General features: G+C 38.6%; 1 protein-coding gene across 1 annotated transcript in view; it reads left to right on the top strand.

Moving 5' to 3' along the window:
- USH2A (usherin) overlaps positions 1-14,983 on the top strand; it is a gene marked incomplete at both ends in the record, with an annotated part of 783,425 nt that overhangs the window by 516,364 nt on the left and 252,078 nt on the right. Inside the window, 3 exons of the mRNA XM_082834448.1 lie at positions 1,450-1,784; positions 2,969-3,091; positions 13,276-13,439. Of these exons, the coding sequence (XP_082690574.1) occupies positions 1,450-1,784; positions 2,969-3,091; positions 13,276-13,439 (622 nt within the window). The remainder of the gene's footprint in view (positions 1-1,449; positions 1,785-2,968; positions 3,092-13,275; positions 13,440-14,983) is intronic.

Genomic DNA, 14,983 nt, shown 5'->3' with positions numbered 1-14,983 from the left:
ACCAGGGCTCAAACCCACACGTGTCCCCTGCAATGGCAGGTGGATTCTTAACCACCGCACCACTAGGGAAGTCCAGAAAAAGCTTTTAAAATTAGCAATGATTTCAAGCTATGTAGTAAAATTGGAGTAGATGTCAGGTCCTTGTTAATTTTAAGTTAGGACCGTAATCATCAAGCAACTGCCCGGTGACATCTGGTAGAGGGCCATTTTGTCACCAAGAATTAGGAAGAATACCCTACAGATATCTCAGGTCAGATTCCTTCTGGAAGAAGTTTTTTCTCTTTAAGATAGAAAATTTTGGTTCATCCTTTTCCATTCTCATTTTTCTATAATGCCTCTCAGACTTCGAATTTGTGTAGAACTATAAATGTAGGTATCAATATATCGCCTTGTGGAAAACTCTTTGAAAGTTTCAAAATAGCTGTATGCTAAGGAAAAACATAATGGAGACAGCCATGACTGCTGTTACTTCTGGAACTCCATCTCTCGGTGTATGGCACTAAATGGGTGTACAATTTAGGCCCTGCTATGAAGAAGCTTACAGTCTATTGGGGAGATGGGATATACACTCCAAAGTTTAAGGAACATTGCAAGGCAACACAAAAAAGATGACCCGTGATAGCATATACATAAATAATCTTTTAACGACTAATGCACATTCTTCTAGGGTCCTTTGTCCCCCATAAGAGCATGAGTGGGTTAGCACTGTGCCCTTACAGTATTTAGCCAGAAAAGAAAGGCAACGTTAAACATTATTAGAAAACGGTGTTTCTTTCTTCTGATGTTCATGTCTATGACTTAAACAGGATCATTCTTTGCTTGCCTTTTTAAAGCTTTCCACATGTCTCTTGTCTTTGAGAACAGGATGTGTTGTTATTGCTTTACTTGTTACATTATGCACTAGTGAGATTCGGGAACTCAATAGGGCATCCTCAGAAAATGCAAAGAATGATTTCGGCACCCTCCCACCACCATCCCCCCCCCCCAAAAAAAAAGAGAATAGTGACATATTTAGAGTACCCGCTAATAATGCAAAGCAAGGAGTTCTGACGTTTCGTTTAATTGAGTTATAAACAAGAAAACTATTAAATCCTGCTGCCGCCCCACTGGTGCGTGTGGATGTGTGAACTCTCTCCATGTGTGTGCTCTGTGTCCTTCAGGGCACCCATGGTGGAGATGAATCACTAAGGTGCGTACTAGTCTGACAATCTTAGAAAGTCTCCGGACTAAAAGCCCAGCCCAGGAAACAGCATTTCATCTAGTTCCTGGTGTACTGCTAATTGATCCGAAACCCTTCATCACTGTCTAGTGCAAAGGGCGAAGTCGAAAGTGGGTATTTAGAAAGTGACTTGACTGAAAACAAGGCAGAGCAAAACGCCAGGCCTTGTGAACTGCAGTTGCTCTGTTCCTGTGTTGTCACACCGGTGCTAAGCTTACGTTTTATTTCAGGTCACTTGGAGAGCCCCACTTATCCTGAATGGAGACATCCTTACCTACGAGATCCGCATGCCTGACCCTCACATCACGATCACCAACGTTACTTCCTCTGTGTTCAGTCACGTCGTTACTCATCTGATTCCTTTCACTAATTATTCTGTCACCATTGTGGCTTGCTCGGGGGGTAATGGGCATCTAGGGGGGTGCACAGAGAGTTTCCCTACCCATGTGACCACGCATCCCACCCTGCCTCAGGGTCTTAGCCCGTTGTCTGTGGTTCCACTAAGTGAATCGTATGTTGGCATTTCTTGGCAGCCACCAACTAGGCCAAACGGACCCAATTTGAGGTAAGAGAAAGTGATGGTGCTTTTGGATTTTGTTACCGTCTTATCTCTCTGGGAAGGAAGGGAGGAAGGAGGCTTTTCCTCACACAGGAACATTGAACTAGTTCCTTATTGGATATTCCTCACTCATAACACTTTTTTTTATTGAAGTGTAGTTGATTTACAGTGTTGTGTTAATTTCTGCTGTACAACAGAGTGACTCAGTTATACATATATATATATACATTCTTTTTTATATTCTTTTCCATTGTGGTTTCTCACAGGATATTGAATATAGTTCACTGTGTTATACAGTAGGACCTTGTTCTTCATCCATTTTGTATATAATAGTTGGCCTCTGCTAATCCCAAACTCCCACTCCATCCCTCCCCCAACCCCCTCCCCCTTGGCAACCACAGGTCTGTTCTCTATGTCTGCCTCACTCATAATTTTCATACAGTTTCACCTTCTGTATCTTGACTTATATGGAATCATAAAAAGATCATCAAGGTAAAAATAGCATGCTATTGTGAGGAACTAAAAACCCTCGAAACAACAACTGCTGTTCTCTAGTGCATCTCTACACAGCCCCTCTCTTGATTTCCAAAGTATATCTTTATTATATGTTAAGCAAGCTTAATGCATGTTCTAAATGACACATTTGCACAAACATGCCTCAAAATTCTAAAGATAGCACAGTAATTTTTTGGCATGTTATTATTATCTGGAAACTTGTGAAGCATGTGGTCAGGAATATAGATAAGATGAAAGAAAAGAACTGTGATTCTGAAATGGCTTTATAACAACTTGACACTTAGGCAAGACTGTGGAGTCGATAATATTATCATTGTTTATAAAGTATTGATGGTAGAAGTTTTAGGAAATCATTAACTTTATAAGCTTTTTGTAATTCTATTTTGTGTGAAACTGGCAATAAAGTTTTGGCACATCTGATATAGAAGAAATCTAAATGTTATCATTTTACTGATAGTAGTAAAATGTGAATGTAGCTAATTGTTCCAGTTAGCTACGCGGATGACACTTGTGCCAAAAAAAAAAAAAAAATGATTATCTGGAAAAAAGAAAATTAAGATGTTTTCTTTACGTTTACACATACACCCCACACACTCGTACCGTGAGACAACCTGAATTTTGGTAATAACATTAGGTGAGATAATCCTGATCTTTCTGCTTATCTTTTGCTTTAGATATGAGCTTCTGAGATGTAAAATCCAGCAACCACTTGCATCAAATCCCCCAGAAGATTTAAATCTGTGGCACAATATTTATTCAGGAACTCGGTGGTTTTATGAAGATAAGGGTCTTAGCAGGTGAGATTACAAAAACTATAAAAACAAACGCTGACATTTAGTTTGGGGCATGTTGAATAGTTCAAAGAATCTGAGTGTCTTCATTGTGTGAGCCAGTTACGCAATAAAACATGTTTGGTTATTATCTGTGGCATTAATCATCGAGCTGCAACAGTCAGCATGTTTAATATTTGCCGTCTTAACTGCACGCTTCAAATAAGCCTTTTGAAGTCAAGTTTGTAGGTGTTTGAGCCTTAGCTTCTCGCCTTTGTCACAGCCCTAGCCAGACACGTAATGGCGAAATCTGGAAATGTTGAACATGTTCAAAACTGGGGAACGTTTGGGCCACTTGTAGAATGCTTGCTTTTCCAGGAAATAATTTGCTATAAATCACTGATTCAGTTCACAAAAATTATTTAGTTAACAGGCTTGGGACTCGAAAGAATTCAGTCTGGAGTTCGAAGAGATCAAGAAATGGGCAGATGGGCAATGTCAGAAAAGAGTACCCCACGGGAGAGTAAGGAGGCATGGGTTTGGTTTCATCCTGTGCTGGAGGACTAGCTTTGTGGCCTTAGGGGAGTCACTTAACTTCTCTGGGCTTCACTTTTGTTGTCTATAAAATGAGGAGATTGGATGGGATTAAGTGAGGTCTAGACCTTCATGAATCAAGCAATGTAATCAAATTTCAAAAAACCACAAGTATTCTTTTAGGAAAAGTTGTAAGACCTATTGCTCAATGACTTTTCTATCAGGTGGGTTATGCTTCTAGACTCACACTGACTAGCTCTACTCTGAACTCTGTTTACAATCTGGTCTTGTCCCCCCTCTTCCTCTGCTGGGCCTCTGCACTTCAGCCACGTTAGTATTGCGTTTGGCGCCTCTAACAGGCAACACCCACCCCTCAGCTTCTCCCCATAGCTGCCATTTCCCTCTGTCTACCGTCCTTCAAGTCTTGGCCTGGAAGTTTCCTAGAGCACCCTCTTCCTGGTCTGAATCAGCTGCCTCCTTAATGTACTTCCATAGCACACCCCTTACAAATCTCTATTGTCTTTGTACTGACCTGGCTACCTGTCTGGACACCCCATTTTACTGGACACCCCATATCCACCATGAGCAAGGCCTTGTCTTCATGACTTCTCCATCACAATCCCCACCGTAGTACCTGGCACACAGTGGCTGTGCCAATAGATGCTAAATGAAAGAATACTTTTAGTAATGTGTAAAGGGTTGGGTATTCATTGCTCTGTGCCCTAGGAATATTAACTGTGATGTTCTTATCTTTGGGGAATGAGGAAAATTCTCCTGTCCATCTGAAAGGGTCCTGGTGGGAAAACATTACAGATATGGTGAGGTTCTTGAAGAGAGGCCACACGTAAATCTAAGGAAACAATAGAATGAACCATGTAAAATTGCCATTTTTGTAAGCTAAGAGGGATCGATTACTAGCATATCCTTTTGGTTCAGTCTAAATTATCGTGGTCCCTAGACTCTTCTCCACTATTTTCAATTCATTAGTTACTTAATCCAGCATTGCTATATAATGATGACTTCAGTTGAAGAAATTCATTTTATTCAGCAATTTCTTTTTGTTTACTATATGCTGACAGGCATTGTGCTAAGGAACAAAAGATGAATAGCATAGCCCTTGCCCTCAAAGAGCTCACAGTCTAGTGGAGAAAACCACACACACACACACACACACACACACACACACACACACACACACACATATACACACTCATACATGTATCAATTACTATCATCACAGTTAACTACAGATACACCATCACTACCTAGGGAAATCATAGGGAAGAGTAACTATCTGTGAACTCTAAGTGCCTGAAATATAGCAATTTCCAAAATAACGAGGACTTGACTATCTAACATTACTGAATCTAACTTTTAACCGTGAGGTAGTTGGCAGAAAAACAGAATAAGACTCAGAAAGTTAATTTTCTTTCTTCATAGAAGCAATGAAAACTTATTAAGGAATTAGGACCAAGGCCAAAATTTTATTATTGAATTTTTAATGATGCTTGTAAGGATTTTTAATAAGTCCAAATCGAAGATGTAAGGAATGAAATTAAGTTAAATCCCCACAAATTAGATTGAAACATAAGTTGACATAAACATACTGATGACAGCTGCTTCTAGAAAGGAAGTATACATATAACGAAATGTGCTGAGGTGATATTTTGACTAGCCTCATAATACTAAATGCCAAGAGATTTTTTTTTTTTTTCTGCTAGCACTAGCAAAGATTTTTTTCAACTATTCAGATAAACCACTTTGTCCCATGTAACCAGCTTGTGAAAAAAACAAAACAAAATAAAATAAAACAAAAACAAACAAAAAACCCCCACAATATGCATTTCTTTATGGTTTTTATTTTTTATTGTTTGTCTGCATCACGCAGCATGTGGGATCTTAGTTCCCCGACCAGGGATCGAACCAGGGATCGAACCCGCGCCCCCTGCATTGGAAGCGTGGAGTCTTTACCAACCGCACCGCCAGGGAAGTCCCTGCATTTCTTTCTAATATTCAAAGTGAATGGCATGAGTCTTCATGTTGTGAAAAGAATTTTTCTAGACATCTACCCTTTGTAAGTCCAAAAGACCAGGGGCCCCTCCTGCCCAAGGGGACTTGTCTCACAAATCCGAGAGAAAACTGGAAATTAGACCACGTGTGGGTGTATGTGCTGTGCCAGTGTTTTTGTTCAAAAGAAGCGATCTTGTCTGGAAGGTGCAGTCAGCACCCACTTTAACTTCTGGCAGCCAGGCTTGCTGTCCCTGCTGTAGAGGGAAGGATGGGAGCAGTCAGCTTACCTTCCTGCACACCTGTGTTGCAGCCCCTTAATGAGCCTCCTCTTTGACATATTTTGTCTTACTGACGTATTTGTTTGACTGACTATTTGTGGGTTTCTTTTGGAGGGGAGGGCGGGGGAGGATGGTCATTGAATTCTGATGTCTTTAGGAAAAGTATTTAATTTCCTATTCTTCCCAGACTCACCATTTCTTATTTCCTTCATAACTTACATCTACATAAACAAAGGAACCATTGAAGGGTTTCTGCCCATCTTGATCTGATCTCACCAATAGCTACAGCTAGAATCAGCTTTTTAAGTGGTACTTCTCTTGATATAAAAAGTAAAATTAACTTAAGTTTCGCTGGGCATCCCTTTATGAACACATTTGTGAGAGTAAGTATAAATTGAAGTCAGTTTCCTTGGGCAAGCGGTCTCTTTTGGCTAGCTGTATGTTTCTAATATATAGAAAACACACCACTTTCATCTCAAATGTTATTATGTTCTGAAATTCAGATCATTCTAGTCGTCATTTTTTCCTTTATAGCTCCATGTACCAAGTAAAATAGTGAGCTCATTATCCAGATAATTTAGTTTCAACAAAAATACTTCTGTTTTTTATGAATATCTTAGGTAAGGGATGATTTGGTCTGAGTTACCCAGCTAGTTGCCTAATTATTGAATTTTGCGCTGTCTGTGTAGACACAAACTCAGTGTAACTGTGGGTTTATACTACTTGTCAGTTTCTAACTTTTCTTCCTTAATCATTCTGTGCAAGGTGGCCAAGTTATGGTTGTTAGGGGAGCCATAACTTTGGGTTTCCTGACATTTTCATCAATTGGAAAATCTGGAAAATGTGCTGTTGTCATCTGATGCTGCTGTGGTGAGGCAGGCTGGGTTTAACAAAAGGGTAGCGACCTTCATTTTAAGCATCAATCCACCCTTAGGATTTTCAGGATCTCACTGTGCCTTGGTTCCTGGGTGATCAGATAAAACTTCTGCAAACACAGTGATGGCATGAGCGCCTCTCTGTTCTGGATCTGACAAAGGAAGAACAAGCTATGAGAAATAATAGGCTCTATTTTAAGGAAAATGTTGACTTGTAGATTATAATAACTTAGCTGCCATTGAGTTTATGAAGGGAGGCATGTTCTCACTCCTTTTCCTTTCAATTACTTAGGAACTCCTACAAGTATTTCTTTATCAGTCTGGAAAGAGACTTTCATATGAGTTCTCAAGAATCCTCTACTTGCATTATCTTTAAATGAAAGCATTCAAAATTCATAGACCTTCATCTGGTTTTCAAAGAACGGTTGGACTTGACTCTTTTCAAGTTTAAATGCTTAAGATAAATATACTATAAAATCTAAGTTTGAGTCTTACTGACATGGATTCTGATTTTTTAACCTACAAAAATGAAATGTTTCAAGCCCCGAAAGAGGACATGGTTTCCGGAGAATGATATTCAAAGGAGTGTGACGTTCATTCCCCTTCTTTGTAATAAGATTAAATGTGCACAAGTAACATTTTCTGCTTTGCTAATAGGGAAAGACTGGGTCAGCTCCATGACACGTGTTCTCCTATAACATAAACATGTTCAAGTTGTAGCTGTTAGGTAAACAAATTAACTTCATAAGCATGGAGGGTGAGTTAGAAGGAAGGCCTTTCTTCCATGACCACCAATGTGAGGTAGAGCCTGGTATTTTCTTGCTTAATACCATAATGTGAGTAAAAGTTGGGTCTAGAAATGAAAGCCAACTTCTGTCAACATTGGTGTACCATTTCCTAGCAAAGTACTTAATTCGAAATGAGCAAAAATATATCTGTTTCGCATTTAACATGGCAGAGTCACGGTGCTCTCTTTTCATTGCTCTGAATTTACTTCATGCTGTCCTTTTCTAAGTGTCATCGTATGAAGACTTACCTCAAAAAAGAAAATGAACCTCTAAATCTGGGAGGTTGCATTTTTTCATAGGAGGTTTCATTGCCTAATGCTTTCTTCAAAAAAAGAAAGAAAGAAAGAAATCTAGTTTATTTGTTTACATTTCTTTTTCATGCTGATGATATAGTAGAACGAAGACAGAAATCACAGCAAAGTTATTTTAGGTGCCACATTCTGGTGGCATAAGTACAGATAGCTACAGGAGTAGACAGCTGCAGCTTTCACTCACAATCTACAAAGTATCATAAGAACTTCCAACAGTGATTGATCACCTTTACTCTTCAATTTCCAAAAGCAAACATTTTCAGCAGCATTTTTAGGAAAACAAAAATCTTTCAGCAACAAATGAGTGAGGGAAAGAAAAGGTATCCACCATCAATGGAAAATTTAAACAATTACAGATTTAAGCAGTGGAAACAGTGTTACATTTTTGTTTGCCTATGTATTTATTCCCACAAAAGGATCTGAGGGTGTAAGGAACAGTATGCTATCAGAGGTTTCTCAAATCCTCTGGTGTATAATGTTGTACTCAAGCGTGTGTTGGATGGTGGTGGATATGAAGAAGAGTTAGTAGAAGGAGGAACTGAATAACCTGCATTTTCGGAAGCATGATTTATATTGGTGACAATATTGACACATGAATTCTGTTAGGACATCAATAAAGTTGACACATTTTTAATTCTGATGAAAATAACCTGAGGCATTCTGTAGCTGCACTGAAGAATTGGTTTTATTGGTTCCCAGAACACATCAGACCCTTTCAAAGTACAAGCCTTCCACACATTTTGCCCTGAATAATGCTTCTTACTGGCTAAATTAAAGTCTCCACTGGCCAAATTACTGTTTGTCATCAATACCTAGCCCAAATGTTATCTCCTCTGTGAAGACTTCCTGACTAGATTAGGTTAAATTAGATGCTCTGATGTATGTGGAAAGAAAAAGGAATAAATGAATATATGTTTTAGAGGTTCTCATTTAAAAACATTTATCTGTAAATATGTATATAAGTATACACACGTACACACACACACACACACACACACACACACACACATACATACACACATACACACACACATACACACACTCCAATAGGACAGACATTACATTTACTATGTTTAGTATCTGGCATGCTGTTAGTGCTAATAAATATTTATTAATGAATGAATGAAGTAATGGTGTATCAAACATAAAAGATCAATGTAATTTGTAAGAAAAAAAACTAAGTTTCAGTAAGGATCATTTCTCTATTGGACAGGTAGATTTTCGTGGCACTAGCCAACCAAATCATATGTGACCTGAAAGTTATGAGACTGAATGCTTTAGGAACTATGAAGTAGCCATTCATTTATTTATAAAATCATCTAGTCAATAAACAGATTAAAAACTTTATCATCTGAACAGAATCTAGTTTTCTGATTCGAGTAATAACAGCGGAACCTTGAAATGAGTCTCATTCCATAAATAAGATTTTAATATATATGATCTTTTACAAGGAAGAAATACCAGAGTCATGTCTATTACACAACGAATTTACCATTTTCTGTGTGTGGATGAAAGAAAGGAGGGGCTGGAGAACGGTCTCAAAAAAATTAATCAATTAGGGGATAACTATTGTAACAGCCTCGTATTCCTAAATGGACCGTCAAACAGTTGGTTTTACTGGTTACAGCATAGACTTAACATAAGTTTTCATTCACTTAGCAGATTTCAAAAGCTATATCTTAAAGGGTTTGAAATGGTACATTTTTCAAAATATACCCAAGAAACACAATTAGTATTTAGGGAAGATATTGATTGATATACATATGTTTTGCATGGGTATATGATTTCAACTGATGGAGCATTTTTCTCTTAAAAGTATTTTATTATTAACTAAATGGAATGTCCCATCTGATATCAACACCCAAGTCTACCTAAAAAACAATATACTAGAGCAAATGAACAAAATACGTTAAGCAAATGAATATTTTCTTTTTTGACATGAATTGGTGAAAGATATACCGAGCCATGTAGTCAAACGTATATATACTTACTGACAAAGATTAGGTTTCAGATGTCATGAAAACAGTACATTTTAGTTCCTTTAAGGGAGTTCAAGATCCTATTCCTTAAAATTTTAACTTAACCGTGAAAATTAAAGAAAATGCAAAAAACAAATGCATGACATCAAGTGAAATGCCTACTGATTTCTCAATTCAATAAAATAATAGTGAATAGTGGAAAGAATTTAATATTAGAAATGAATAAACTAGAGGCCCACCTAATCCTCTTAACTAGCTGTGCGACTTTAGGCAAAGCCCTTAACTTCTCTGGGTCTCAGGTTTCTTATCTGTAAAATGTAGCAGATATTTCATTATTTAAAGCAGATAAACTCTAAAGTCATCTTTCACTCTAAAATGTTAATATTACAGTCAGCCCTCTGCATCTGCAGATTTTGTATCCATGAGTCAACCAACTGTGAATCAAAAACATTTGGGAAAAAAATTCCAGGAACTTTCAAAAAGTAAAATTTAAATTTGCTACATGCCTGCGACTATTTACATAGCATTTACATTGTGATTTCAACTATTACATAGCATTTACATTACATTAGGTATTATAAGTAATCTAGAGATGATTTAAAGTACAGAAAATGTGCGTAGGTTATATGCAAATACTATGCTATTTTATATCAGGGACTTGCGCATCCTCAAATCTTGGTATCCACGGGGTCCTGGAACCAATCCCCGTGCAGATACCAAGGGGCAACTGCACTTTAAAAATGGACATTCCAGTTATATGTATTTATGTGGCCTAAATTTCTTCTATGCAGACATAAATTGTAGCATTTCACCATACCTAAACTATGATCAAATAGCTTAAAGTATCACAGTAAGAACTAAGACCCCAGAGAACTTATTTACAATTCACCATTTCAGGGCTGCCTGATGTTTTTAATTCCACTTGTATAAAGAACCACAAGAATGGTATCACTTTGAAGCCATAAAAGTTACTAAATTTATCACAGAGTAAATATGTGGAAGAAAAATTCAAATATTGCAGGAGAGATTAGGCATCCGGACTCTAGCTAAATTTCTTTTAAGCCATTTTGGGAAGTAAAACACAATTAAAAGTACTTTACCCAGGGAGAGAGCTAATGAAGCCAAGGTCACTGGTTCAGTTCCCATGTGAGCCATTAGCCGTGTTTCATTTGACGGTCACACACTTGCTACCCTCTTAACCCCGACTCACCATCCTTCACAATCGCGCTAGTGGTCACAAAGGAAATTTGGCGAAACTGTTTGGATGCATAAGCCAAAATCTCTCCCCTTTGCCAGAAAAATAACTCAAAGGTCAAGCCTCAGTGATATGACCTCATCCAACTATAGATGGATCAGCTGACCATTGTGTTTTTTATTATTTTTATCATCATCACCATCATTACGATGCTGGCAGCGTAGCATCATGGCTAAAAGAGGAAGCTCTGGAATCAGACTGTCTAGGTTTGAGTCTTTACTCTCCCACTTACTAGTTCGATGACTTGGACAAGTGGTTTAACTCTTTAGGCCTTATTTTCCTCATTTTCAATGCAGGTATTATAATAGTATGGTGAAGAATGAATGAGTTAATCATATAGAAAATTCCTGACACGTATTAAGTACTCAGTAAATACTGTTATTATTATCTTTCCATTGTCATTGTCATGTAGACTATTTAGCACTTTCTAGAAAGCCTATGTATGAGTTTCCTAGGGCTGTTGTAAACTAACTGAGTGGCTTCAAACGACAGAAATGTATTCTCTTACAGCTCTGGAAGTTGAAAGTCCAGAATCAAAGTACTGTCAGGACTGTGTTCCCTCCAAGGCCTCTAGAAAACAATCATTCCTTGCCTCTTCCAACTTCTGGTGGCCAAAGTTGTTCCTTGGTTTATGGCGGCACAACGCCAATTTCTGCCCCCAACTCCTCACAGACAGCTTCTCCCTGTGTGTGTCTGTGTCTCTGTAACAAAATTTCCCTCTCCTTTCTTTTATAAAGATATCAGTCCTTTGGATTTAGGCCTGTCCCATATCCAGTATAAACTCATGCTGACTTGATTACACCTATTTCCAAATAAGGTCACATTCACAGGAATCTAGGGGTTAGGACTTAAACATACCTTTTGGGGGGACACAATTCAACCCACTATAGCATCAAAACCAAAAGAAAAGAAAGAAAGACACAAGGAAAGGGGGTAAAGCAGAGAGAGGTAGAAGATCTGTTGCTAGTAGTTATTTGGGGGAAATAGAAAATAAATAGCTTCAAGGAAATCGCTAATTCTTTACCTATAGCTACACTGTGGCCGAAGCCAAGCCCTGCAAAAATACCTTTGGGCCATGAGTGAGAAACAAGGTAAGGGAAGCGGACCTCTTCTACATGGGTGGGGCAAAACGCTGTAAAACTCCTGTCGTAATTTTGGCTAAGTTATTTAGCACAGTCCTGCAAACGGCGCCCTCCCTCTGTTGTCATGACTGATAAGTCGTGACTTACTGAGACAAATTCCCTGGGCCCTGCACTGGATGTGAGGCATCCTTGATGATCTATTAAAACCCAGAGAAGGTGATGATCTGAGACTAGTGTTTTCCCTGAGGACTGGATGCCCCACAGGGAGGGTCATGTGTTGTACCATGTGCTTAAGCAAGTTCTCAGTCTAAGCTGTTGTCCAGTCAAAGCTTGCCTGCGTCTGTAAATAGTATTTTCCTCCCCAGGCAGTCTGACCCAGAAAAGATAGCCTGATAAGTCTTCTTCCCAAAAGAGCCAAAAAGGATGAGGAATCGGTGGCTTTAGCCCATCACTGATTTAATATATGGCATCACCATGACGTCACCATGTCCAGTTTTCTCCTCCCAAAAAGCAGTGCTCAGTTTCGACTATATTGACTCAAGTAAATGTGTTCTCACAATGGCAAAACACAGCTCACCATAGCAAAACCCTCAGTGGGAGAAGGCTGTATACTTGGTCACAGTTTTAGGCTTTAATTTAGGGGTAGGAAGCACAAGTATAGGAAGAAACTGGTGATGAGGGATTCTGATATTTGAAAATGGATGAGTTTCCCAAAAGAAGAACATAACACTCACTGGATCAAATTCAGATAGAAAGCTGGCAGGTTACCAGATGTGTAATTGCATGTTGAATTGAGCTATAATCCTCAGCACTTCTGAAAACAATGAAGATGTGCAAAACGATAAACCACATTTGTTTTAAATAGCAGTATTTGCTTAGCATTGCTAATAACATCTTTTCTTAACACTCTGGTTAAGGCTTGAGAGTTACAAAAATAATGCTACCTTTTTTTGTGCAGGGAAGAAAAAAGAAAATGTATTGGGGGGAGAAAATGGTGCATCCTATGGGGGAAAACCTGTATTTTGCGAGGAAAAAGAAAATGTGTTTGCTGTCCGGAAAGATAAACTTATATATGTATTTTTTGAAAACAACCTTTTAGGTTTACAACGTATGCGTATAAGGTCTTTGTACACAACAGTGTGGGTTTTACACCAAGTCAAGAAGCAACTGTGACCACGTTAGCCGGGCTTCCGGAGAGAGGAGCTAACCTCACTGCGATTGTTCTCAACCACACGGCCATAGACGTGAGATGGGCTAAACCAAGTAAGTCAGCTTCTTACATCTTTATCCCCCTTTCCCATAGTTGTACCAAAACGAATTTAAAATGGACACATTAAAAAATGACAGAAACAAAAAGCCAAGTTCCCTGTGCTATTCTTCCTCAAAGGAAGTTCTCTCTCCTACTTGTCCATCCTTCTTGGGCCTTCTCTTCCTCCTTCCGTTCCTTTTGGATGGGGAATGCAGTTTTTGTCACACCAGTTGTGATAGAAATGTCCATATGCTAATTTGATAGCACTTTCCTGAAGAGAGCTCTGCCCCATCTCATAATTCATCACTTATCAGCAAAATCCATTTACTAGGATTGCAGAAGTATGATGGTTTTTTCCAAGTGAATTGTCTTCAGCACTGGTAACAGCCAGAATTCCAGCTTGATGCAGGAAGAGGAAGCCTGGCCACCATCCCTGGACTTGCCACCATCACTGTTATTGCTTCAATAACACTGCGGTTCACCCTGGGCGCATTCAGAACACAACTTTATAGGCAGTTAGAAGAGCTCACATATGGATATAATCTGTTCCTGCAATTTTAGAAACCACAATAATTGAAATTTCAGACCTGGTTGGTCAGTAGAGTAGCATTTCCCAGCTGATCTGTTAATTTGTAGTGATCCGTTATCACAATCAGAAAAAACCAAGACTGACTGTACCATGGAACTATGTATTGTAATCCTCCTTAGAAGCATCACTTGAGGTCTGGCAAATCGTTGAATCAAAACTTGCTAGACTATTACCAAGTACTGAGAAATATCTGATCTGGAGATCCCCAATGAAAATATTCGTTTTGTAAAAGTAAACTGTATCTACTAGGATAATCATCTACTAGTACATAAGAAGTTGTAAAATGACTCCAGCTTGGGCAATCGTAACCTTCTGATTTTGATTTTGTTATCGCTTAAGACGAGAAGTGCTTCCTATTTCACTTAGAACATCTTGAGGGAATTTGCCCCTGTTACGTTGTATCAATTGTTGATTAAAACCAGTGTTAGGTGACGTTAATTGTAAATTAAAATTAGTACTGGTTATGTCGATCTACACTGCCACTAAATAAGCCATTTTTACCGAAAGACTATCGCTCTAGGGTTTTTGTAAGGTTGCAGATTTCTAATGATCCGTGTCACCTCTACTGGGATCTCTTAAACCATTTACATGGAAGAACATAAGTTAATTGATGGTTATGATTACCTTCTGAGACACCTCTGGGAAAAACTACAAAGTTTTTATCTGGAGATGGATTTTTATGTATAATATATTTTCACTCATCTCCCTCTTTCTATTTCACCCTCAATACCTGATTCATCTTAAAAACCTACTTAGAAAGGTGGACGCCCTCCCCCTCATCTGACATTTGAATACTTCTGTTAAGATCTGGCGGCTGAATTATCACCAGTATAGGTCCTTTATGTTATAATTGCATGCCTGAAGTAAGCGTGCTTATAAAAACTGACAAACCTGATAGACCTGAAGCAGCTCACTGAGGTTTCATTACCTTGGTAAGCTGAACCTCTGACCTTCAGGATGTAGGTAATG

Source organism: Leucopleurus acutus (assembly GCF_964270905.1).
Source record: "Leucopleurus acutus genome assembly, chromosome: 2".
In the NCBI taxonomy this organism is placed as follows: domain Eukaryota; kingdom Metazoa; phylum Chordata; class Mammalia; order Artiodactyla; family Delphinidae; genus Leucopleurus; species Leucopleurus acutus.
Note: the sequence above shows the minus strand (reverse complement) of the source record. Positions and strands in the feature narration are given on the sequence as shown.